Below are 26,094 nucleotides of genomic sequence, written 5' to 3'. Positions count from 1 at the left end.
TGATAAGTGAAGGGATCCAGAGACCTGTGATTGCCTGTGTGAATTCCCCCCCCCCTCTTTCTTCCTTCTGGGTCATTCTTTGGAGGGAAGCAGGAAAGGCGGGGAGAGTGAGTGTTTGCTCATTTTACAATGAGCGTGTGTATGAAATGCCCCCAGAGATACCTGTGAATGCCTATGTGCATCCCCCCGCCTTCTTTCCCTCCTTCCTTTTGGGACATTGAAGGGGGGTGAAGTTTTTCTGCTCATTTTAACCATTTTTTTCTCTCTCTCCTGAGAAATTTGGAGTAAATGGGTGACCTGCTCCTGCACCTTTACCTTTCACTGTTGTGATCTTTTCATCTGCATATAAACATTATGCAACTACATTTCCTTTTCTGCTCTGAATACAATTTTGATTTTTTTTTCTTCTGGAAATTTTTCAGGTTTAAATGCTTAATTAAACCTATAAAAAGAAATGATTTTGAGATATTTTGCTTACATTTGTAAATGTTTTAACATACTTAATGAGAATTTGCTTCCATCTGAATGGAATCTAATATTTTGGAGTATTGACTCAAAGTACCTCTTTTTTTAATTGCATTTTTTTTAAAGCTGTGCTTCTTCCCTTCCTCTTTTACACCTGAGTGCATTTTTAAAAGCTTATGAGTCAAGATGCTCTACCCTATGATATTTTGTTTGTTTGTTTGTTTGCAAAACGAGTTGTTGTCCCTTTTGGAAATTCACACATTTTATTGTAAAAGTGTTTCAATCATAGAGGCAGTGGGAATGTCATGTTCAATGAAATTTACATTGTCTGCCTTCTGGAATAATGTTTCGATTTCCACACTTGGACAGAATGGGTGAGATTCCACAACATGAGACTAAAGATATGTCTGTAAAGAACTGTATTCTTGGCTTCTCTTTTTCTTCACCTCAGAAATAAAGGACTGCTAGCTCAAACCATAACTCTTGAATTGGCTGCTGGTGATTGCATCCTGATAACACCTGACATGAGGGGGAAAAAACTTAGCCAAGCCTGGGACAGACTCTACCAAGCCTGACTGACCACTCTTATCAGCAAGCTAAGCCTAATGCCATCCAGCAGATATGAAAGAACGGACCCTGAGATGGAGAAGTAAAGATCAAAAGACTCTCTTCTATCCCCAGAAGACAGCTGTAAAGACTATGGGGAAGGGTGAAAATTGATCCTAAAGTTTTCTTTCTTTGCTTCCTTCACAGAAATTCATTGTAAGGTTTCTTTCTTGTCTCATTTATATTCTAATCAGTTTAATGTATTCATGTAAGAATTGTATTTGAGAATGGCTAGCACAGCAAGTTCTGAACCCCTTCGATGTCTGTCTAGTGAGAGGGAAATTTTGTCCAAAATGTCTGTATTTTCTGTATTGTAGAAGCAGCTACACAGACACACACACACACACAAAGAAAAAGAGAGGGGGGGGAGAAGGAGAGGGAGGGAGGGAGGGAGGGAGAAAGCCTACATAGAATTAGGTTGAAATTAGATCTCCTCCACACAAAGTTTTTCCTAGGTTGATTTTTGCTCTGGCACAAAAGCCTAAACAGTGATTTCTCCCTTTTTAATCCCATTGGGGGAGGGTCAATTCCCCTCAGGCAATTCCCCCAGTTGAAGAGCTAGCAGAGAGGATCTCCCCCAAAAAAACCCAAGCCCTCACTGTGATTAAAAAAAACCCACGCTGCCCAGTAAAGCAGGATATGTTACACTGGTGGTCTCATGAGTAGGAGTCCCCAGGCTCATTGTGTGTAATTTTACAAATACTAAATAGCCTGGATTGCACACTAGCTAAACTCAATTTGGCCTCACTAAAATAAGAGCTAGGGCAGGTTCAAGAACCATCCCTTCGAAATGGGCAGCCTGTAACTTAAAGGAAAGCATGGGTGTGAATAATTTTGGGATTTCTGCTTGCTTAAAACCTGTCTGGAAGCTCACAGAAAGTGATATCTGATACTAATTGGCAATCTTAATCTTTTTGTCAAAAACATGTGCGTTCCACTCACATGTTTTGGAAAAAAAAGGAGGGATTGTGGGAAGTTATCATCCAGCCCTCTCCCAGAAAAATGAAATATCCTAGGAAATATTGAAAAGGCAGAATATTTCTCTGGATATGAAAAGAAAGAAACATGTTTTAAAAGACAGAATAGTTGCCTGTAGCTTCCTGTCCATCCCCACTGTTAATGGGCCATTAAGAAGGCCAAGCTTGTCCACTTTTACATAATAAAGACTTCTCCACTGCAGCTCCAGGGTGAAGGGATTAAGGAATTTTATCCAACTGACCACATGGCATCTGAGAATTTAAACCAAATCTGGATTCAAAACACAGCCTAGAGAGTAGCCCCTGCATGGCCCCATGGGACTCTGACAACCAATAGGAATACATTTCTTACACAGGAACAGGAAACAGAGAGGTGGAGCTGAACAGGTTATAAAAAGCCTAGCAAGCCCCTCCCTCAGCACTTCTCTTCTTCTCCACCAACATTGAAGCATGTGATCACATTTTCTGTTCAGGGCTCAAGCCATGTGGCCCTGTCCACCAATAAACCATCTTTCCAAGCAACCTCCATGTCTCCAGTGTCTTTTTCCCCACTTGGAGCTGAACCCAGAAGGACATTTCTTTCATCATTGGACAATTAGATTTTGTAAAAAACATGTAAAAAGAATTAATAGAGACAAGTTTCACATCAGGCCTCAAAACAAGGACAAAATAATTAATGCAGGTAATCCTTGATTTCTGACAATTGGGACTGGAATCTTGGTCACTGAGTGAAGCAGTTGTTAAGCAAGATGGCCATGTGATTGCTTTGCTCAGTGACAACAATCTTAGCACTTTTGGTTTCAGTTGTTAAGTGAGCTTTCAGGTGATTAAGTGGACAGAGTGAAAGAGCCACCTGCCCAGCTCTTTTAGTGAAAGCAAGGGCCTGAAGAATCCAATCTGTCAATTTCAATAATATGGAAATAGGAACATCTTAGACTAATAAAGCTTGTTTCATAATTGAATTAAAACATATAATAATGTTTTACTGAAAAGCCACACTGATGGGACAATGTATATGTCTAAATAAAACATTAATCTCATTATTAATCTCTAACACGCCCTAAACTATGTTATTACAATGGACTCAAATGTCCAAATAATCATTTATTCTTGAATAAGACATAATAATAATAATAATAATAAGACAGAACTATTGAAGATTTTAATATTGAAGTTATCTCTCCCTAATGTCTATGCAAAAGAAGGAACCTCTAATTCCTTTTCCATTATTGAAAATGACATATCAAATCGGCTCATCACCAACAATATTGTGTAAAGAATAATTGATGCATAGGCTACTTCTATCATTATCTATATAGAAGTAATTGATAAACTGATTTAAAAAAAGACCTAATAAGATTCAGAATTATTTAAGGGCTAGGCTCTTACAGCAAAAATAATGGATCGGTAAGTCTCCTACTGAGCCTATGCATCCACTATCCACTAAGATAACCTCCCCCCCCCCCAACACACACACATACACACACACAACCACAACTTTTCGCAACATCTTATGGGCATTTTTGTCCGCCTTCTTCCTTTTTGCCTTGTGAAAAGGATTTCTGGATCTGGATGTCGGGCACCTCTCTTTTTCTTTTCATACGGCGAAACAAAAGGACCTCCAGGACTCCCGAGAGCAGCGAGGAGCGCAAGTTCCGCCAGGAGGCGCTGCAGAGACTCGGCGCCCGGCCCTTGCGTTCGGGCCTCTCGTGCCCGAAAGCCTAGCGCGCGAGTGGGGCGATCCCGCGGGTGCGTGCTGACGCAGGTGCTGCCCTGGCCCCGCCCCTTGTCGGAGCGCGGCGGCTGCAGACTTGGCGATCGTGGAAGGAGGTCGCGGAGGAGCTCGCGAAGGGGAAGCCGTCCGGTTCTTCGGCCTGGGCCCGCTTCCCTCCAGCATGTCTTCCGTGCCAGACGCTGCGGCAGGGGACGAGCTGAAGCAAGCCAAGGAGATGGAGGACGCGGAGAAATACTCCTTCATGTCCACGGTCACCAAGGCGCCCAAGAAGGTGCGGGCAGCCGGGGGACAAGCAGCAAACTCGGGCGGGGGGAAGAAAAGGCATTTGGTGGGGTGGGGTCTCTCGGGTTGTGTTGGGGTGTGGTGGGGCGCGGAATCGGATTCGACTCGGGCCTGGAAAGGAGAAGTGAAGTGCCGGCCGGGGACTGGCGTTCCCTGAAAGTCATGCCCTTTCAATGGGGAAACTCCTTCCTCTTGACCTCCTGGGATGGGATTGGGGCGTGTGGCTGACTTAGCTCTCTGCACATGCCCCGAGGAGCTCTTGCCCTTTGGATTTGTCCCGGAGGAGGGGGGCTGGGAATGAGACCCGGCCCCGAAAACAGAAAGGGGGGTGGCAGGCACCAATCGAGGAAGAGGGAAAGGTGGGGGGGGGGAGGAAAACTTCCACGAAGGAGAAAGAGAGGACGGGACTCTGGAGCTGGGCAGGCGGTGGCTCAGGTTATATGGGAGCTTTGGATTCTTGTAAACTGCTGGAAGCGCCCCGGGGTGTTCAGTCTTTTCAGGCCCAGGCGGGACTAGGTACCTCAGCTGTATTAAGGCATTTATCCTCCTCCTTTCCCTCCCTGCTGGAAAACCCTGCGGTTAGGCAGGATATTTAAAATTGGAACTTGGTGCCTGTGGTGTGATACTGCCTGCACCACTATCACACTTCTGGCTAGAAGCAATGTGGGGCCGGGATCCACACGGACTGTCCTCTACAAGATTAAACGTTAACTTTCCCATAACAATGGATTCAGACAGGACTACCCTTCTGAAGTTCGGAAACATCCTTTGTGACAATGTGACTTTCGTAGTTTGGGTGCTGTTCCAGGCTGCATCTTTGTATCATAAACCCCCAAGTATGTTCCTGTTACATCATTGCAGGGTTTTCTTTTTTTCTTCCCTTGGATCATGTCCTATTCTCTGAAATTGCCTGGATAAAATCCCTGCAGTTTTCTTGGCAAGGTTTTCCAGAAGTGGTTTGCCATTGCCTCTTTCCAAAGGCTGAGAGAAAATGACTAGCCCAAGGTCACCTAGCTGGCTTTTGTGTCTAGGGTGGAACTAGAATTCAGGATTCCAGTTTCTAACCTGCTGCCTTAACCACAAACCAATAGTGCTGGATTAATGCACACATTCTTCTGTTCTTTGTCTATGTCTTCCTTAAAGGTGCTGATCCAGAGCTGTCCATGAAAAATTGCACACATTGTTTGCACAACTTAAATGGAACTTAATTTCTACTCCTCTTTGCTTTAGACTTTTTTTTTAACTCACCTTCCATTTGCAGCTATTGCTTTTAGCGAAGCTGCTCTTGTCACCTCTTGAATAATGCACAATTAAGTTCTCCGTTTAGAATTGCTTGGGAATTCCATCTGAGCTGAACATTGAGTCCTCTGTAGATCCATAGTGCATGACTGAATTTATACTTAGAGCACAGAGCAAAAAGAGGCAGCAGGCTAAATGGATTGATACTGAAGCACAGTTGAACTTATTAAGATTGTTTCATTTACTTTATCTGGAAAGTTTTGTTTACTTTGTGCAACTTTCAGGTAGTAAATTCAATAGGTTGACAGTAACTGAAGGAGTTGCATCAAAAGGTGCTTTAATTGAAATGCTCTGTGAACCCAAATTTAAAACTAAATTAATAAAGCTTCCTTAAATATTGAAAAAAAATGAGATATTTTTCCTTCACATTTTCTGTCAAATTAGGTTCTTAAGAATTAGAATTTATGCTATAGATACCTGTTGTTTCTGTGAACTATATCTGTAAGCAAACAAATTTAATTCACATTTCCAAGATATAAGAAATGCATTTATCTTTACATTCTGTACTTATCTAAATTTTGCATTACAACTTGCCACTCAAAACTGGAATACTGTACAAGATTGTCTATTTGAAAAAGTTTCATCTAAAGATGTAATTTCTTTTTTAAAAACATGATTATGGTGAAATTTAATGAAATGATCTTATGATTGAAAATGGAATGTTTTAATGTCCACAGTATCTATGTTACATTAAAATTCAAAAGTGCTTACATACAGAGCATTTATTTAACTAATAATTTGCTTGCTTTGGTGTGACCATTTTGAACCTTATACCACCAAAATGTTTCTTGTAACCTTAGGATGAAAAGTTGTGGTTCTGATTTTACAAAGAAAACTTTCTCATGCGTGAGACTTTTCCTGTGCAAAACTAGAATTTTAAAACTAATGGAATCCTGTAATACCTTTATTTCCAAAAACTATATTTAGCATTTGATATGTAGCATGCAAAGACATATCTGGACCACATCCCTGAGAGTTCAGATTATGGAGGAAACAAATAATCCAATCTTATGCTGGCATCTGTCTCAGAAAAAATAATGGAGCATAGGGCAGATTAAATGCTTCTTGCTTGCATATGTTTTATGTTGTAGCTATTCTTACCTTATCTTTTTAAAAAGTATAATCTTTATTGTCATTGTACTTAAATACAACGAAATTGGTTATCTTTTCACATTTTTTCACATATTTACTAACTCTTTTGAAACTAGTAGGATTTATTTACTATAGGATTTATTTACTATGGCATGTATGTACATGGAGCCATATCTGAGGGCATGCGAGCCATTGCCCTATGTCCACTCTGAGCTGATTTTCATTTTTGCTCTCCCCAGGCTTCAGGAAAACCTGAAGTCTGGGGAGGGCAAAGAATGGGCCCACCGGAAGTCAGGAAATGTGCGGTTTCTGGCCTCCAGAGGGCCTGTGGGAGCGGGGAGGCTGTTTTTGCCCTCCCCAGGCTTCAAGAAAGCCATGTGCATATGCACGGGGGCAGTGGGGGGGTCGCATGCGCATGCACAGGTGGGCATAACATTGGGGGGGGCATTTAATTATGGATGTGGGCATGCCCGATAGCACATGCACGTGCTTTTGGCACCCGAGGGAAAATAGATTCGCCATCACTGTACTATAGGATGCAGTTGTAGAAGAAGCCCCTAACTCCAATTTCTTGCCAACAGCTGGAAAGGATTAAAAAAATTACCTCCAGAACCGTTGTGTAGAATTACTGGACTTGGGTATATGATTGAAGACCAAGAATGCTTAATATTCTGAAGGTCCAAAGTCCTCCTAGTTCGTGACATCAGGAATTATTGCTTTCAGAATTTAATGGTGCAGCAGGAGAAAGTTTTCAGTGTTTTCAGCGTTGCAATTTCTAGTCAGAGGTGCAGAATGCCTTCTCCAACTTCAGAGGGATGAATCTTACTGATTTCTGTGGCTACAGGTTTGTATAAAAACTAATGTTCATAACGTTTGGTAACTAAACAAACCTTTCAGAAAGTTCAGGGCCACTTCAGCAGTCAGAAATCTACGTAAGCTTGTTTCGTTCAGTGGACTAAGATTTTCTTGGTATATTGCAGTAATAGATGAGCCCTGTGATACTTGATCATTTTTTGGGGGGGGGGGGGGGGGGAATTATATGTTTTGCTTCTTAAATTTATCATATTACTTGGACCTTTTGGCACATGACGTATACAAGTATATGTCTACTGGTCATACATTTTCTTAGAATTCTGCATTTCAAAATAATAGATTCCTGTTTAGCTCGCCTATCGATTGCATAGGATATATTTCTTGTTAGAAACTAGAAACTATATTTCTAGTTTTCCAAATTGACCAGGTTTATTTCATACATAATTACATGCATACATACATATTGTGTTTTCCCCAAAATAAAACCTGGTTTTATTTTGTTTTGGGCCCCAAAATAAGCACCAGGTCTTATTTTTGGGAGATGTTTTATCCACTTACCTAAGGACCGCTGAAGCCAGGCCTTCCATGCCCTGACATCTGTTGCACCTTCCATGCCTTGGCACCTGCTGCCTGACTTCTGCAGTCGCTCACAGCCAGACACTGCGTGGTTTGTTGCACCGATGCTGCCCAGTGCTGCGTTGCACCATTGTGTACACAAGTAACGGCAACAGCACAACACGTGACCTGTCACAATGGCACCGGAGCAATATGCCATGCAGCCTCCTGCCATGAGCAGCAGCACCGACATGATGAGCCATGCAGCCTGCCATGAGCAGCAGCACCAGTACAATGCATCACGTGGTGTCTGGCCACAAGCAGCTGCAAGCAGTTGCAGAAGAAATTGGGCAGCTGTGTGACAGGTGTCAGGGTGTGGGAGGCCTGGCTGCAGTGGTTCTAAAGTAAGCGGGTGCAGGGCACATGGAGCAGCTCCCCTTCCCCCCACCCTAGCTTGATTTTTATGCATGCACCTCGCCCACCTTGTGCAACCAGATGGTGGGATGGAGTGGGTGGCGTCTTAACAAGGGCCTATTATTTGAGTAGGGCTTATATTAGGTGCACAAATAAAAATCAAGCTTCAGGATAGGTCTTTTGGGGAAGACGGTATATACATACATAGTTTTTAATACAAACCATGTATTATTGTGTTGTAAGATTTTTTTCAGAACATATATACTATGGTGATTATATTTTGTGATCAGAAATGATTTCTATGAGAACTGAAAATACAATTGTATTTTATCTATGTATTTGTTTGATGGACTTGCCCTTCAAGAGTTTAATACAGTGTACTTTGCACTCCTTTCCTTTTCACCTTGTCAGGTAGGTTATGCTGAAAATAAACTGACTTATCCAAAGTTACCCAGTGGTTTTGAACAAGTTTTTCTACATTCAGCCCAATACTATAACCACTACACTATACCTGTCAATTTTATTTAGAATCTTCATTGTACAGTACATAGTGGGAATTTAATATCCATGAAATACAGGATTTACATTCATTTTTATGCTTTTAAAAGTATTCTGATGAAATCCACAAATAGGAGTAACTTTGACATGCAATTAATTTCAGAATACTATAAGTGAAACTCATGCCTAAGTTAAAGAAGTGGTAACTCTGGATAGTTAAGAGGTCATGCATACCTGTAAGGGATTACTAATGGTTCATTTCTTAAATAAATGTTTCTCAGTCATATTACTAATGGTATACAGAATAGAGTTTGGCAAAATAAAATAAAAATATTTTCTAAATTGGGAAAGATCTCCTTAGAGAAAGCAGAGAACCGAAAAGAAGGGAGGCCTAACGGACCCTTAATGTACAATGAGGCAGAGGTTCTAAGTATCTTGGCAAAATGAGATACCTCAGAGGATTGAGCTTAGGATATCAAATATAATTAGATTTTGCATCAATTAGGTCTCTCATTTGGCTGTAGTGTTTTAGTCAGAGCTTAGGATAAAGTAGTTTCTCCAATGATACATACTGCTGCAGCCCTAGTTAGATTGCATTCATTATTTTACAGCAGAATTTTAATCAGTATTATGCAATTTTAAGCTCTTAAAATTTTTAACTGATAACTATAATGGCAAATGGATACAAACATACAAGAAAAGTGGGTCTATTCTACCTTTGATAGATTGATGGGAGTTCAGCCAAAACACTAGGAAACATATCATCAGCAATTTGCAGCTTTACTTGGCTGGTATCCCAGCCACCTTTGCACTGACTGGTACCAGTAATTTCCAGTTTTTCTGATTATGGAGTCAGTGCCTCCACAGTGCTTGGAATCAGCGCATGCTTCCCACAGTCTTTTGTTTCTTAATAGAATCTTCCATTCACCTGAGGGGATGAAAATGTAATCACAGCAAAAGAGATTCTGCCACCAAAGCAGTAATTCTGTATAACCACTCTATTGTATGATGGCAGGAAGAAGAAGTTAACAATTAGTTAACCTTTATTATTACCATGGTTTCAGTTTATAGTTTAACTTTCTACCTTACCCACAATATTAATTATGATTTGGAGCCAAATTCTTGCCAAGAATGGCTTAGAACAGAGGTTCCCAAACTTTGCACTACCATGATTCCTTAAAATAATTACTTAATCTGTATGTTCCCATCATAAATAAAATGAACAATTTCATCGGATTGGGAACGAGCAAGAATGAAATATATCAGTTCAAGAAATATTTCTTTTATATTATTGTAATTTATTGTATAGGATCTTCTTTAGCCATCTAACCATTATTTTGCCAAAAATAGCAGGCAGGCTTTAGGTCATGTCAATGGAGGCTAGATGATGCTCTAAGTCACTAGTATAGAAATTACCACTGAATCTATTGGTAGAGTCATAATCCTCAGTTTTTCTCTTACAACTCAAAAAGTGTTCTCCATTTTGAAAAGCTAAGCATTTAAAATTACAGGAAAAAATACTGAACTTCACTTATTTAAAAGAGCAGATGTGTTTTGGATTAAATATGCCATTTATCCCTGTTAGGGTAAAAATATTATGTAATATGATGATTCTTAGAGTATTCTTACAAGAGTTTTACATTCTTACATTTATGCCTTTTGTAAGAATACTCTTAAGAACGAATCACATTACACAATATTTTACCATAATAGGGGTATACAGGTGAAACTCGAAAAATTAGAATATCGTGCAAAAGTTCATTTATTTCAGTAATGCAACTTAAAAGGTGAAACTAATATATGAGATACTCATTACATGCAAAGCAAGATAGTTCAAGCCGTGATTTGTCATAATTGTGGTTATGGCTTACAGCTCATGAAAACCCCAAATGCACAATCTCAGAAAATTAGAATATTACATGCAATCAATAAAACAAGGATTGTACATAGAACAATATCGGACCTCTGAAAAGTATAAGCATGCATATGTACTCAGTACTTGGTTTGGGCCCCTTTTGCAGCAATTACTGCTTCAGTGTGGCGTAGCATGGAAGCTATCATCCTGTGGCACTGCTGAGGTGTTATGGAAGACAAAGATGCTTCAATAGTGGCCTTCAGCTCTTCTGCATTGTTCGGTCTCACATCTCTCATCTTTCTCTTGGCAACGCCCCATAGATTCTCTATGGGGTTCAGATCAGGCGAGTTTGCTGGCCAATCAAGCACAGTAATCCCACGGTCATTGAACCAGGTTTTGGTGTTTCTGGCAGTGTGGGCAGGTGCCACCTCCTGCTGAAAAATGAAGTCAGCATCCCCATAAAGCTCATCTGCGGAAGGAAGCATGAAGTGCTCCAAAATCTCCTGGTAGACAGCTGCATTGATCCTGGACTTAATGAAGCACAGTGGACCAACACCAGCAGATGACATGGCTCCCCAAATCAACATAGACTGTGGAAACTTCACACGGGACTTCAAGCATCTTGCAGTGTGTGCCTCTCCATTCTTCCTCCATACTCTGGGTCCTTGGTTTCCAAATGAGATGCAAAAGTTGCTCTCATCAGAAAAGAGGACTTTGGACCACTGAGCAACAGACCAGGTCTGTTTTTTTCCGTGACCCGACAAAAGGGCGAACGTCAAAACCGCACCCGACTAAACTGCGTCGCTGATGTCATCAACGCAGCGACAACAGCCAGCGCGGAGAAAGAAGGGTGCTTTACAATAGCATGTCGAAAGAAAGCCGATTTAACTTAAGGTAAGGGTTAGGGTTAGGGTTAGCTTTAGAGTTAGGTTTAGGGTTAGGTTTAGGGTTAGGTTAAGGGTTAGGGTTAGGTTAACGGTTAGGTTAAGGGTTGGGTTTAGAGTTATGTTTAGGGTTAGGTTTAGGGTTGGGGTTAAGTTTAGGTTTAGGGTTACTTTTACAGCGCGCTTCTGTCTCCGCGCTGTTGTCGCCCTGTTGATGATGTCAGCGATGCGGTTTAGTCGGGCGCGGTTTTGTCGTTCGCCCTTTTGTCGGTGAACCGTTTTTTTCTTTAGCCCAGGTAAGACGCTTCTGATGTTTGTTGTTCAGGAGCGGCTTGACAAGAGGAATACAACATTTGAAGCCCATGTCCAGGATCCGTCTGTGTGTGGTGGCTCTTGATGCACTGACTCCAGCCTCAGTCCACTCCTTGTGAAAGTCCCCAACACTTTTGAATGGCCTTTTCCTGACAATCCTCTCCAGGCTGCGGTCATTCCTGCTGCTTGTGCACCTTTTTCTTCCACACTTTCCCCTTCCAAATAACTTTCTATTAATGTGCTTTTATACAGCACTTTGGGAACATCCAACGTCTTTTGCAATTACCTTTTGAGGCTTTTCCTCCTTATGGAGAGTGTCAGTGATGGTTTTCTGCACAACTGTCAGGTCAGCAGTCTTTCCCATGATTGTGATTCCTACTGAACCAGACTGAGAGACCATTTAAAGGCTTGGGAACCCTTTGCCGGTTTTAATGCTGAATTAGCTGATTAGAGTGGGACACTTTGAGCCTAGAATATTGCACCTTTTCACAATATTCGAATTTTCTGAGATTGTGGATTTGGGGTTTTCATGAGCTGTAAGTCATAATCATCACAATTATGACAAATCACAGCTTGAACTATCTTGATTTGCATGTAATGAGTCTATCTCATATATTAGTTTCACCTTTTAAGTTGCATTACTGAAATAAATGAACTTTTGCGCGATATTCTAATTTTTCAAGTTTTACCTGCATGGCATATTTAATTCAAAACATATCTGCTCTTTTAAGAGTAAGTATATGGAGAATCATGGCCGTTAGTTGCAAGATGGTTGATGAGGAGAAATATAATTTGCTGACTAAGTTCTCCATTTTCCTTTATCTTGGTCAGACACAAAAGAGATAGAAGCAGTAGGAATACGGCAGAATACTTTGCCACAGAATCACAAGCTGACTGATTTTTATGTTTAAGGAACTAGGCTCTTTCTACTGGGAATATATTACAAATATAATTTAACCTAGGAACATTTTCCTTTTATGAATATTAAAAATTCAAATAAGGGAATACAAACTAGTAAACTAATAATTGAAGTATGAAAAAGCAAATAGTACAGAGTGAAAAAAGAAACAAAGCCAAAAGTGCAGAAAGAAAAAAAATAGAAAGAAAGAGAAAGAAATGACTTCCAACTTTATTTTACATCAGATATTATAAATTTACTTTAAGTTTACCATTTTTGCTACCCAAGCATTAAATCCAAATATCATAATTTCATTTTTTTTGTTCATGAAAAGTCCAAAACAAGTTTCCAGTCAGCATTAAAATTAATCAGTGTCTTTTCTCTGATAAAAGCTGTCAATTTTGCCACTTCAGCCAGTTCCATTACTTTCACCATCCATTCTTCCACAATAAGCAATGTCAGTTTTTCCATCATTATGTATATAAAAGCCTTGCTGCTGTGGCATGTGTAGAAACTTTCATATGTTTTTATACAACTATTCATAGCCAGGAACAATTTCTGATTAAAAATAATGCCTAGCCTTTTGTGACAGGCCAGTATTAAATTTCATTTTAAATTATTTAAAAGCCATTAAATACCACAACTTCCCTAACTTACCCTGGGGTAAGATGGGTGGCCAATACATTTTTATTTTTTAAATGTAGTTTGTGACAAACTCAGAAATTTTCAAAAGAAAATATATGAAAAGCATTAGATAGAAGATCTTGTGCAGTGGTGTTAAAAAAAGTTCCTTCGGAGGAAAAGAAAAGCCATGTACGTTGGAATAAAATAGAAAGAAAATAATAGCATAATAATCTGTTTCGTAACTATGTAACATGCTTCTTGAGTTCTAAACCTTAAGTTGCAGATTTGTACTTTGTTCAGACTGTATTGGAAAGAGTAACTTTTTATTGATCAAATCTAGTCAGCCATTTTAATTCACAAAAGATACTTGAGAAAAATACCAAGAGGCAACAAAATGTGCCTCAACTTCTTTATGGGCAATGGAAACTCTGAATCTTGTTATTATTCTTTGCTCTCTGGCCTATCAAATGTAGCTCCCTTTCCTGACCTCTCTCCATAATCATTACCATAAAAACAATCAACTGCTTTTCTTTCAGCTTTGTTTTAGTAATGTGTGATGGCATCAGAAAATTCTGCTGAAGCTTTTGGTGCGTTTTTGATGCCAAGGAGAATGTTAATGCCATGGTGCAGGTTTGACTCAGTACAATAAAGTGCAAACTGATGAGGAAAGATCATTCAGGGTGAACTCAAACAAATGGGGGCACCAGGGAAGCAGACTGTAGCCATATATAAGGCAATATTTAATTGGTTAACTGAATTTATCTCAGGTCCTTTGTAAAATGCTTCTGTGATTTTCCCCCCTCCTAGTTAATTAACCTTGATGCAGGAATGTATTCTTGTAAGATCCAAAAAAGGTTGCATTATAATTGAAACAATTGTCCCCTAAATTGTCCTTGGATTGCAATGGGTGCCTCAGGGCTTCTTTTTTCTGCAAAACAAATTAGATTTTACCTTCTTTAATAAATTTAATAATGAGAGAGGTTAACAATTTCTCAATATGGTTCTTTTTTATGGTGCCCTTTTGCAAAAGCTAATCATAGAAACTACTGAATCAGACATGTTTGGCTCTTTTATTTCATATAAGAAAAACATAGTTTCTTCCTGTGACCTCCTATATTTTGTTTTAATCTATTTGAATATTTGTATTACTTCCCTCTTCCTCCTATAATTGTCAAAAGCTCTTGGCACTAGTATTAAAACCTGCTTTAATACATAATGCTTTTTTTTTAGTTCCTATAAAAGAATCCATGTCCAGCTAGGGGCAATGATTAGCCAACTTTGGCTGATCTCAGAAAATGCCCAATACGTGAAAGGGAGAAAATCAGAAAATTAATGGCAAACTACTCAGTTTGTGAGAGTCTTTACAATTTTGTATGTATTGGCCTCTATATTGGGGTTTCATATAATTTTTAAAAAAGATTCCTTTTTATTGACATTAATTGTTGTTAAGTCACTCTGAGAATATACAAGATCTAGAAGATGGAATATAAATGTATTTCCAGTTCAGTTACAATATAAGTTGTCAACTGAGTGCTTGTAGAATTCCATGTATTCTAGATAGTTTCATGGTCTTCTAAATGGTCTGGGAAGTGCTGACAGAGGGTTACCAAAGGCCCAAATGGCATGCATAGTAGGTAGGATCTTTTGCCAGCTAAGCAATCCTTCCTGGGCAGTTACTTGGACTTTAACATTTGCTGCAGTCCTGGTATGAATTATACATGGGGAACCTAAGGAACCTTTTTATACCATAAGAAATGGCTTTATTTGCCATCAAAAGCCTTTTTGCTGAATTATCCACATTACTATTTCAAGGAATGGTGATCACTTCTTAGGCATAGCATCCTGTCCTCTTATCCTTTGCTTCATTTTGATTGGATCTTCAGAAAATGCTTTGGAGTTTATGAGAATATAAATATTAGTGTTTGAACCTAACATCTTAAAGCAGCCACATGTTTTCCAATGATCATACTGTAAAGCACGTTTGGAAGACATGGAATATGTTTCTCATGAGAAGCATTGATTTCTTTTGCATGCCAAGTAAAACACCTAATATTGCTGCCAAGAAAACCCAATGTAAAGTCACCAGGTGTTGACCCTGGCAAGAAAAATGTTTTAGCTTGAAAGAATGAATACGACGACAAGCATTTATTTGGATAGCATATTTGCTTCTTCATCTACATGTTAATGTAGACATATCTAGGCTCGGTCCTTTTCACTTCAGTATTCCATCGAGCATCCTTTTAAAAGATTGGACGTTCAGATCCATTATATTTTTCGCTGCTCTCTTAGTTTTGTTAACACACAGCATACCTATAATTATTTATTTCATTTCATTCATGCTTCCCTTTCAGTCCTCTTACGTGTTAAGTCACAATCTTCCATATACCACCATCATTACCAAATAGGCCCATATTATTGATCTCAATATTTTTATTATGATTTAAAACACTCTTACAAAAGGCGGATTTCCTTTGGACTAATTTAAGTCCTGGACCTTATAGTATGCCTTCCTGTCATTCTGAGCTAGTTGAACTATAATATGTGGTCTGATCAATAGTGTGTCCTTGGTAACAGGCTTACTGCTGTGCAGACTCTATTCACTTAAAGCTTGTAGTAGAAAAAAATAGCTGACCTAGGATCTGGACTGGAAGTGTGATGATGTATGCAGAAATCTTGTGGGTGAGGCAGATGCAGACTGCTCCAACAGTACGTGTAAGTTTCCCAAAGTTTCCATTAACATTTGAAAAGGAAGGTTTGTAAGTTTGGAAGTCAGGCATCTTGTTGAAGAATGGGTTAATGGGAAATTGTGGGGGATTTCTACTCATTTTTTTTGCAACTTTCAGCTATATTGTAATGTTTACATTGAAATATTTACCTTCAATTACTTTCCCCACCAAACCAGACAACAGATCTCACAATTGCATACATTTCTTGTTCAGTTCCATAAGGATAGTATTACCATGGACGGTTGTGAGCACTAGGTAAGACCATATTGTCTGTGCATGGATTCAGTGACTGAATACACAATAAACCATTATTGTTCTTTGCTTCATGAGACTACTTCCACTTTGTGCCTCTTGCTGCAGTTTATATTTGGTAATAAAAATCAGTAGCAATAGCAAGAGCATTTAGACTTACATACCACTTCACAGTGCTTTATAGCCCTCACTAAGCAGTTTACAGAGTTAGCTTATTACCCCCAAAAGTCTGGGTCTTCATTTTACCAACCTCGGAAGGATGGAAGGCTGAGTCAACCTTGAGCTGGCGAGACTCAAACTGCTGAACTGCAGTCAGTCAACAGAAGCACTGCATTCTAACCATTAAGTAATTAAAAACACCCTTTCAAACTGTATAAGAATAACTTACTTTTTCTTTCAGGCTCAGGTTTATAAGTGTGTGTGTGTGTGTGATGGAAAATCATTTTTGAAATTGGAAAAGCGTGTACAAAATAATGCATGTGGATCATTTGTGTTCTTACGTTTATCCACTCTCTGTTACCTCTCCCAATGAGGCACTAAAGTGAGAAGGCTGGCACTGGAATTGATTAATTGTTTAATTGACAATTAATAATTTCTTTATTTTATTGACACTTCCTGTACATTCTATTTCTAGGTGTACCTGTACAAGCATTGCAACACACAACTGGCTGTATTTTCATTTACTTGGTCTTCTGACAAAAAGATAAAATAATATCTACAGGCAGTGAAGTGAAGATTATTGGGCACCTACAACTATTTCTACTGATCAGTAAAAACAAAGTGCCTCTGAATGCCTATAGAATTTCCAGATAACTAATAATAGCAGGTCATTCAGTTTGGTATAGTGGTTTAAGGCACGAAGCTAGAAACCAGGAGACTGTAAGTTTTATTCCTACCTTGGACACAAAACCAGCTGGGTTCTTTGGCCTAGTAAGTCTTTCACAGCCTTAGGAAAAAGTTTTAAACCATTTCTGCATATTTTGCCAAAAAAAAAAAAAACCCTGCATGGACTTGTTCAGGTATTAGCAGGAGTCAAAAATGACTTGAAGGCCCAAGATAGTCCAAATTTCTTTGAAGATCTTTTTGAAAATTAATCATCATTTTTATTTTGCTGATAATGATTTCTCCATCACACTATTGATGTGTTGTGAGCTGCCGGTCAGTAGTTGTTTAGTAGTTTATGGAGTTAAATCTGGGAGTATTTGAAGCCGTCCATTCTTAGTCAAACAACAGATGTAACTTGCTTATTGAATTAATCCATATTTTATATTTTCTTACTAAACTGAACCACGGTCTGGTCTATAACGACTTGCTAAGCCACAAAAGAATTCTAAATAAGATGAAAGTCCATTTACCACTTACCTATGGTTAAAGTTCTTGCAAGACCCCCATTTTCTCTCTGCTCCTTTTTCTTCAAAGCCTAGTTTACCTGCTATAACATAATTTCCTTTCTGAGCATTTGTCCAAATCAGATTTTTCTACTTCTCAGTAGTCTTAAATGTATTCAATGAAGACAACTGTAGCATATTTAGGCATATTTGTGTTCCATTAGTATTCTGACACTGTATAAACACTCCTCAACTTCCTCCAACTTGGTTTTAGGAATCTCTAGAGCAGTCAGGTCAGAACAAACATTAGCTTTGCAAAATATTGCCATTGTTTTATCAAAACAACTCATTTCATAATTCTGCTTAAGCTTAAATATGCTGAAAGACTGCATTCTCTCCTATGAGGCTATCCAGTTTTTAAAATCTTGGAAAATGCCCTTTTCTCTTTGTAAGCCCAGTGGAGTTACATTTGGCTAAATAACAGCATGTTCTGCCAGTTCTGGAATTTCATGCCAAGGCCTCACCAGTCCCATTATTAATGACAAAAAGGAACCCTTTGGGACTCATTCTGATTAGGCCAAGATGTCCCCCAATGCCATCTTCCGCAGATAGAAGCAGTAGAATTGTAATGTTGTATCCTGAACACCCTCCACTCAAGAGTGCTCAAGAAGGTAACCATGGGAAGTCAAGAAGAATCAAAAGGAATTGTATTCTCACTTCGTCGCTCCTTGTCTAGGTCATCCATTTAGGCACCCAAATCTTACTCAATAACATAAGGCTTGAATCCAGATTGAAATGTTTAATAATTTATGGGGGGGGGTTGCTACATTTTTTATGCCAGTTGCTATAGAAGCTGATTTAGCTTTTTCTGAACAAAGGAAGGAAGGAAGAAAAAATAGTGTTATTGAGTAGAAAGTTCCTGAATGACAGGAGCCCTTCTCCCTCAGTTCTCGGGGACAAGAGACCATTAGACCTACATTAGAGAAATTTAATAAAAGAAAAGGAAGCCAACAAGTTCTCACTTCAAGATGGCCCATCTGGATCTGAGAAGTCAGAAATAGGGTTTTCATTCTTTTTCCTGTGCTATGGGAAGGGGAAAGAATAAGTAGAGCCTTTCTTTTAGGCTAATTAATTTCAGCTAATGAGAGAAAATATCTCTCAGGGATTATCCTAAAACAGAGGTTTTACTGTAAGAGATCAGATTTTGTGATGATAGCAGGTTCTGTCTTCAGATAAACCTTAATTTTGAAATTATAAATTATGGCAATGACTCAGTATTTCATTGAAATCCAGCATCAGACAAATAAGATAAATATGGAAATTGTATCTGTGTATACACATACAGTATATATAGTAGAACTAGCTTATAACCTATCTACCAATTCAGAACTTTCCAGTGAGAATGGTTTTAATTCAGTTGCAAATTAGCTGATTTCATCAGTAATTCTTGAAGGCAGATTTCAAAATATTCTCTATAATTTATGCCTTTATCCATGAGGAACAAATGTAAATGTAAGACTCCCTCAATATTTCATTTGCTGTCCTGTTTCTGCAAGGCTCTGGGAATAATGCTAGCATCTAACTTGCACTATGTATTGGTCAGATTGTTACAAAATCATTTTTCTTTGTCTGTTAACTATATTTTCCTTGGGGCTACAGCCTGGTTTGCAGCTGTTCCTAGGGAGAAATTGGTGCTGATGCTTGCAAACACAATCACATATGTTAGTACCTGGTTCTTGGTTTGTTATAGCATGTGCTATGCAAATAAAATTTACTGTTTCTGGGAGTGCTATCTGTGCTAACTACATTTATATAGTAAAACCAAGATTATTGTACTTCTTTGACTTAAATAGGAAGGTTAAAATCAGCTTAGATATTACATGATGACTACTTTTGTGGCTGTTGCTCTTAAGAAATGTCTATAAATTTTTAGTGTTGCCACCCTACAGAGAAGTGGGTGGAAGCACTACAAGAAGAGAGTTCACCAGAAGTACAGATATCCATGTTCCTGCTTCAGATATGTGATGCTTGAATATTATTAATGAAAAGTTTTCTTCTTCCATTAATGCAAAGTTTTCCTTCGCCAAGCTTGACTGCACCTTCCCTTTCAACTTGCAGGCTATCTTTAAATCTGTTGTGGGGGGGAGGGAGGAGATTCTTGCTAGCAATAGATTGAAATATCCATAACTTCAAATTTAGAACTTACCCAGTTTTGTAGATTTAAGGACATGGAACAATTCATCAAAATAAAACACTTTTTTATTGGTGTTTGTTTGTTTAATCCCTCATATAAGTATCATTGATTTGATGAAGAAGATCGATATTTGAGGGAAAGGACTTTGGTCAGGTTTTGTTGCAGGAACAATATGGTTTGTACATTCCTTTAAGAACACATGCCACCACATTGTCTGTATTTAAAAGAATTTTAAAAAGCAAGGTTCATTTCTCTAGATTGCTTTCCTTTCTTACTTCCCTTATGTACTTCTTCGACAAGAAGGACAAACTGCTCATGAAGAAGGAGGTACCTTTCAGCTCTTATTCTACTAATGTTATAAAACCATCCTATGCTTCAATATAGAAGAAGCTCTTTCAGTGTGATTCTTTCCAGAATTAACTTTTACATTGCTGGTGTTTCTGTCTATGAGCTATTATTATTCATCAGTTTTTTTTAGTAAATTTAATCTAGTCATCTGCATCTGGCTTTCCAGCACTGCTTTTTCACAAATACTTGTTATGGATATTTTCCATTTTAAAAACAATTGCTTTAAACAGCTACCTGGTTGTTATGTAAGACCCCTGGGCAGTTTCTGTGCATCAATAAAATTAGCATTAGTATGTACATTTTGATGGGAGGCCAAAGATTTGGTATAGTGAAAAATAAGGTTGCCTAGTTTCCCTTTTAACTCTTACAATGCAAACAGAGCCGAGGTGGCGCAGTGGTTAAATGCAGCACTGCAGGCTACTTCAGCTGACTGCAGTTCTGCAGTTCGGCTGTTCAAATCTCACCAGCTCAGGGTTGACTCAGCCTTCCATCCTTCCGAGGTGGGTAAAATGAGGACCCGGATTGTTGTTGGGGGCAATATGCTGACTCTGTAAACCACTTAGAGAGGGCTGAAAGCCCTATGAAGCGGTATATAAGTCTAACTACTATTGCTACATAGTCTCAACAGTGATTGTCTTTTCCAGTACAGCATATGTCAAGATTGACAAATTAAGGTTTACCTGAGATTGTACTGTCACAGAAAACTCCTCTTCTTCCTATCTGCTGTTCAAGCATTGCCCATTTCTGAAATTATTTTGTCTAATACCTTTGCCACGCTGGAAAATCTCATAAGGTACAATCCTAGATTTTGTTTTCTAGGATCATCTCTCTTGCTGCTTAAGAATCATTTGTATTGTAAACCTTTGCCTTTGTATGTAGTCTTTGAATATGGATATAGTTAATGAGTTTATGTATGCATGTATGTCAATTACGGGAGTAGTCTACCTTTGGCCACCAGTATTTCTACAATTATAATTCGAATGGACAAATCTGATTATATATAGTCCTTTTCCTTCCCCTTTAGTTTATTATACAAATTGTATACTATTGCCATTACTAGGAGCAAAGAGAAAAGAGAGAGACTAAACCCACTGCCTGTGAAAATTTTAACACACACCTTAAAATGGCTGGTTTCCAAAACATAATCTCAGATTTTAGCAGAGAAAAATTCAAGCTAATCTGCCTGTCATTCCCATTTTTATCATATTGAACACTGTACCATCTAGTTTCTACATGATTGGGAAACAGTCGTGCATTTATATGGTGTACAGAAGCAGAACTGATGTAAAGGTCACTGCATTTTGCGAAGTATGATCATTTGCTTATTATTTTAATTATTATTATTATTAATGATTATTATTGATTATTATTAATTATCAATTTTTTTAAAAAAAATCAATTTACAAATTTGGCAGAAGTGGTAACATAATGAAATAATGACTAGTTAAGCAGTTTGATTACTACTATTATGCAGCTTTAAATTTGTAACACTAGAATTTCATACTATACTTTCTGGATTTTGAAATGTTCTCCCTTTGTTTTAAAAATTGTAGTAGTTTTAGTCTGAGTCCTGAAGTTTGAACTATCGACATCAGTTGAGTAAAATAATAAAATGGAGGGAGATGTATGTTTGTGCGTGTTGGGGGGGGTAACTGCCAGATCAATGAAATATAATAGTATTTATAAAATCAACTTAATCAAAGATTTATTTATTTTATGCACTAAATCTAATTTTTAAAATAAATATGTAATGCTTGTTCTCTTGAAATGTAAAAAAATGGAAGAATTGTATCAGAACAAATATGATATAAGGAGAGAGAAAAACAGGTCATATTAGAAAAATCTAAAATATTAAATTTCTTAGCAGTGTGGCAATAGACGATAATATTATTCCTTCAGCATCATTGTACTATCATTGCTTGTTGTATATGCTTCTTGAGAAAGAAGAAATAATTTGGCTAAGTCTTGGCCACCTTGTAAATATATATTTATCCACCCCTCCAATGAGAAGAATGTCTGACTGACTGACTGACTGACTACACATATTCCAATCTCATTTATATGTTACATACATTCTTATGTAATCTTACTTGAACGGGGTCAATCTATTTCCAAAGCTATTGAAGGGAGAACAAGAAGCAATGGATGGAAACTAATCAAGGAGAGAACCAACCTATAAATGAGAAATTTTCTGACAGAACAATTAATCAGAAATTTAGATGATGTTGTTGCTCCATCATTGGAGATTTTTAAGAAGAGATTGGACAAACATATGTCTCAAAAGGTATAGGGTCTCCTGCTTGAGCAGAGGGTTGAACTGGAAGACCTCATTAGTCCCTTCCAACTCTGTTGTTCTGTTATACTTCTATTCCCACAACTTTATTTATTTTTTCCAGGTTAGAATTTCTTCCTATCATTTTATTACAACTAGATGTTTATACACTTGCATTTCATAAGACGATTGAGGAACAAAAGGATTTCTTGTTTTATTATTTTATTTAAAGTTCTTTGTTTATCTTATTTTCTGATTCTAAGCAATGGGGTCAGTTAGTGTAATTTATTTTGTAAGTACCATATGTGCCAAACAAATAAGTCACAAAGAAACTACATGCTGAGTTAAGGTGTTCTATTTGTTCTAAGTGAAATTCAGTGTGCTTAAATTAGCTAAGTAATCTCAGATATGTAGAGAACCAGTTCTGAACTGAGCAGCAGGACTGATCTGCAACCTACACATTTTTCTTAAAAGTGTATTTTTCCAAAACAAAACATCCGAGCCTGTAGATGTTTTCTTTCTTGCATTCAGTCACTAGCAAGGATTGTCTCCAGGAAATGCAATCGTTCTTTTTCTACCTGCTTCCAAAATGTGGCAGTGGGAAATTTCTACAGGTAGTCCTTGATTTACAAGCATGATTGAACTTCAAATCTCCATTGCTAAGTAAGACAGTTGTTAAATGAATTTTGCCTTTCTTGCCACCATTGTTAATCTGCAGTTGATAACATGATTGTTAAGTGAGTCTGGTTTCCCCATTGACTTTGCTTGTCAAAAGGTTGCAAAAAGTGATCACGTGACCCCCAGATACTGCTACTGTTGTAAATATATACCAGTTGCCAAACTCTGAATTTTGATCATCTGACCAAAGGGATTCTGCAGTGGCCTTAGGTGTGAAAAACGGTCATAAGTCACTTTTTTTATTGCTGTTGTAACTTCAAATGGTCACTAAACAAAAGAGCTGTAAGTAGAGTACTGTTTGTATTTGGCCCCATTGTATGAATGTTGTAGCAGATCTTGAGTTCTGGTCTTGATAATATTGCAATGAAATTTTTAGGCATTTGGCAATTTTCAGGTTAGTGTCATCAATATGTTGATGACACTCAACTTTTCTTCTTTCCTGCTGAGTCATGACAAGCTATGTAAGTGCTTGAATGAGATCCAAAAAAATCTAAAGTTGATTCTAGGTAAAGTGAAATCTAGATTACTAGAAAACTAGCACATGTGAGAGGAAGCATGACTTATTGTCATTGCGATACTAATTTCCTATATTCCAGGAGGCTGTAGATTAGTTTTTGGAATTATGTAGTTTCCATATGAGAGCCAGCTTGGTTTAGTCGTTAAAATATTAGGCTAGAAACTGAGAGACCATGAGTTCTAGTTCCACTGGCACAAAGCCAGCTGGGTAATATTGGGCCAGTAAGTTTCTCATAGTCCTAGGAAGGAGGCCATGGCAAATCACTTCTGAAAAACCTTGTCAAGAAAATTGTTTCCCCATGCAGACTCCCAAGAATCAGACATAATTGAATGGAAGAAAAAAAATGTGTACATACCTATCTGTAGGATGGTATTATAGTTTCAGTAATTGGCATTACATAGATTGCCAGATGCTTATTAAATTACCTTGGATTTAGCCTCATTCCTCTTCCCACCAACAAAGCAATTAAAAGTCTATTGTAATAAGCATTATGTATGCGGTCTAGTTTTCTATTAAAATTACTATTGCAAATTTAGAGTTCTTTTGCCCTGCAGTAAACATTTCATTCCTTTAGAAGTCTATAAAGTAGTTAATAAATTAGTTATGCTAAGTTGCCCCAAAATAGTCTTGTGGAACCTTCAACAGCTAAGTTTCTAGCTAGTCAGAAGAACAATTCGTGAGTATCACACCAGTGACAGTAAGTTTTCGTTTTCTCAATTTTTTTTTAGATTGTATATTTCAGCTGAGTATGTTTGTGAGACATATTGTTACTTCATGATTATATTTTCAATCTCTGGGGAAACACTCTATTGTAGGTAATTGAGGTTTTGAGTATCTGAAGCACAAAGTTAATAAGAATAGGGGCTAGGAATTCAGTGAGCAAATCGTTGGAGGTTTTTTTTTCCTTTTCCCTCTTAGTTTCTGAAACATCAACCTACTCGTTGTTAAGACTTGTAATCAGCTTTTAAAATATTTTTTCATATATTTGCCAAGCATTTCCAGGACAAACAAAAGTGGCAATATGCTCTGGAAATCTAAATCTAGTTAGTCTAGCTATCTAGCTATATCATCAATTGGTTTTAAGAAACTATTTTTATAGCTAAGATATTGGAATTATGCAACAAACAGGCATTTTATTTGAAAGTTGAGAGCACATGGAACTTTTAGCAATTGACAATGTAGCTTTTAGCTTCCCAAAAATAATCATTGTAGTAATCATTTTAGTAAATAGCAATTAATAGTTGGCAGTATGTTTTAATATAATCATATATCTCTTAAAATAATTTATAAAGTTAGAGTGTCCTACAGAGTAAGAGAGATACTGATTTTTGAATCTTTAGAATTAAAGCTCTAGGCAAGGACAAAATTACTTTCTTTGCTTTGTATTGAAGCTTTGGAATTAAAAATATTTTCTTTACTGCTAAAATGATGTTCCACCCAGTTAAGAAAGCAACTTCCAGATTTAAAACTAGTATGAGTTCCAATAATAAGATGACATTTTAAAAAATACTCTTGACTTTGAAAATCTAAAATATCTACTTATAGCGAAAAGGAATAGTTTGTTAGTTTTTCTGGTTGAAACAAACTACTAAATTCTAGCTATCTAAGCCACAAATGTATGTCTAGGAAATACTCTGCAACTGGAACTTCTATGACTAGGCAATGGAGGTGGATTTGGTGATTGATTTCATTAGAGGAAGACTTTTCCTAGATTCCCATTCACTTGTTACAACTTAATAAGCAGACCTAAGTGCAACTTGTTTTGTTTCTTTTTTTATTCTAGGCAAATATTAATAAATAAAAGGTAAATATGGGCCAATTTGAGTAAGAGAATCTTTGCTGTAGTTAAATAAGAACTTCTTACAAGACGAAATAGCAATCTCCTGTTGTTCCGAAGATACTGTATTTCTACCCTAAAGGAAGAATTATAGACTATATTTTATTTATTTGTTAGAGTTATATCTCCACCTTTTTTTCAGAAACTCAAGTGACAGAAGTCCATTTTTCATCACTGCAGCAACACGCCCTGTGAGTTAAATTAGTCTGAAATAAATGATTAGCCCAGTCATCCAATAACTTCCATGGCTGAGATGGAACTTCCTAGTACAGTAAAAGTCTAATGGTTTAACCTCTGCACCATTTTAATACCAAAGAAATAAATGTGATATTGTATAATCATTATATTTCAGCTTCACTTTGTTCAGTTTTAAAACTGAAACAAGACTGAAGATGTTAGTAGCCAATTTATCTTTACTAATTGCTTTAGGCGAAGCAGATGTTTTAAGACTGCAGAGTTCAAATGTGTTACAGTTAAGGCAATGTCAGATTATGGTGGTAAACTCAGTAAAGGTTCAGTAAAGGTTTAGCAGGTGAGAAGCCTCTGTGTAAAATATTTGCAAATAATAATTTTGATGCTGGATATCCTTTGTCTTTTATGATCAGAGCAATTAAAGTCACTAATACTTCTTTA

The 26,094-nt window shown here is 37.7% G+C and overlaps 1 protein-coding gene across 1 annotated transcript in view; it reads left to right on the top strand.

Annotated features, from left to right (window-relative positions):
- Window positions 1-3,931: 3,931 nt before the first annotated feature.
- Window positions 3,932-26,094, top strand: part of AHCYL1 (adenosylhomocysteinase like 1) — a 51,629-nt gene continuing 29,466 nt past the window's right edge. Inside the window, exon 1 of the mRNA XM_014056016.2 lies at window positions 3,932-4,054. Coding sequence (XP_013911491.1) covers window positions 3,944-4,054 — 111 coding nt within the window. The 5' untranslated portion in view covers window positions 3,932-3,943. The remainder of the gene's footprint in view (window positions 4,055-26,094) is intronic.

Source organism: Thamnophis sirtalis, unplaced genomic scaffold, assembly GCF_051295495.1.
Source record: "Thamnophis sirtalis isolate CommonGarterSnake01/CBP01778 unplaced genomic scaffold, rThaSir2_p1.2 scaffold_7, whole genome shotgun sequence".
Taxonomy (NCBI): domain Eukaryota; kingdom Metazoa; phylum Chordata; class Lepidosauria; order Squamata; family Natricidae; genus Thamnophis; species Thamnophis sirtalis.
This window is presented reverse-complemented; position numbering and strand designations above follow the sequence as displayed.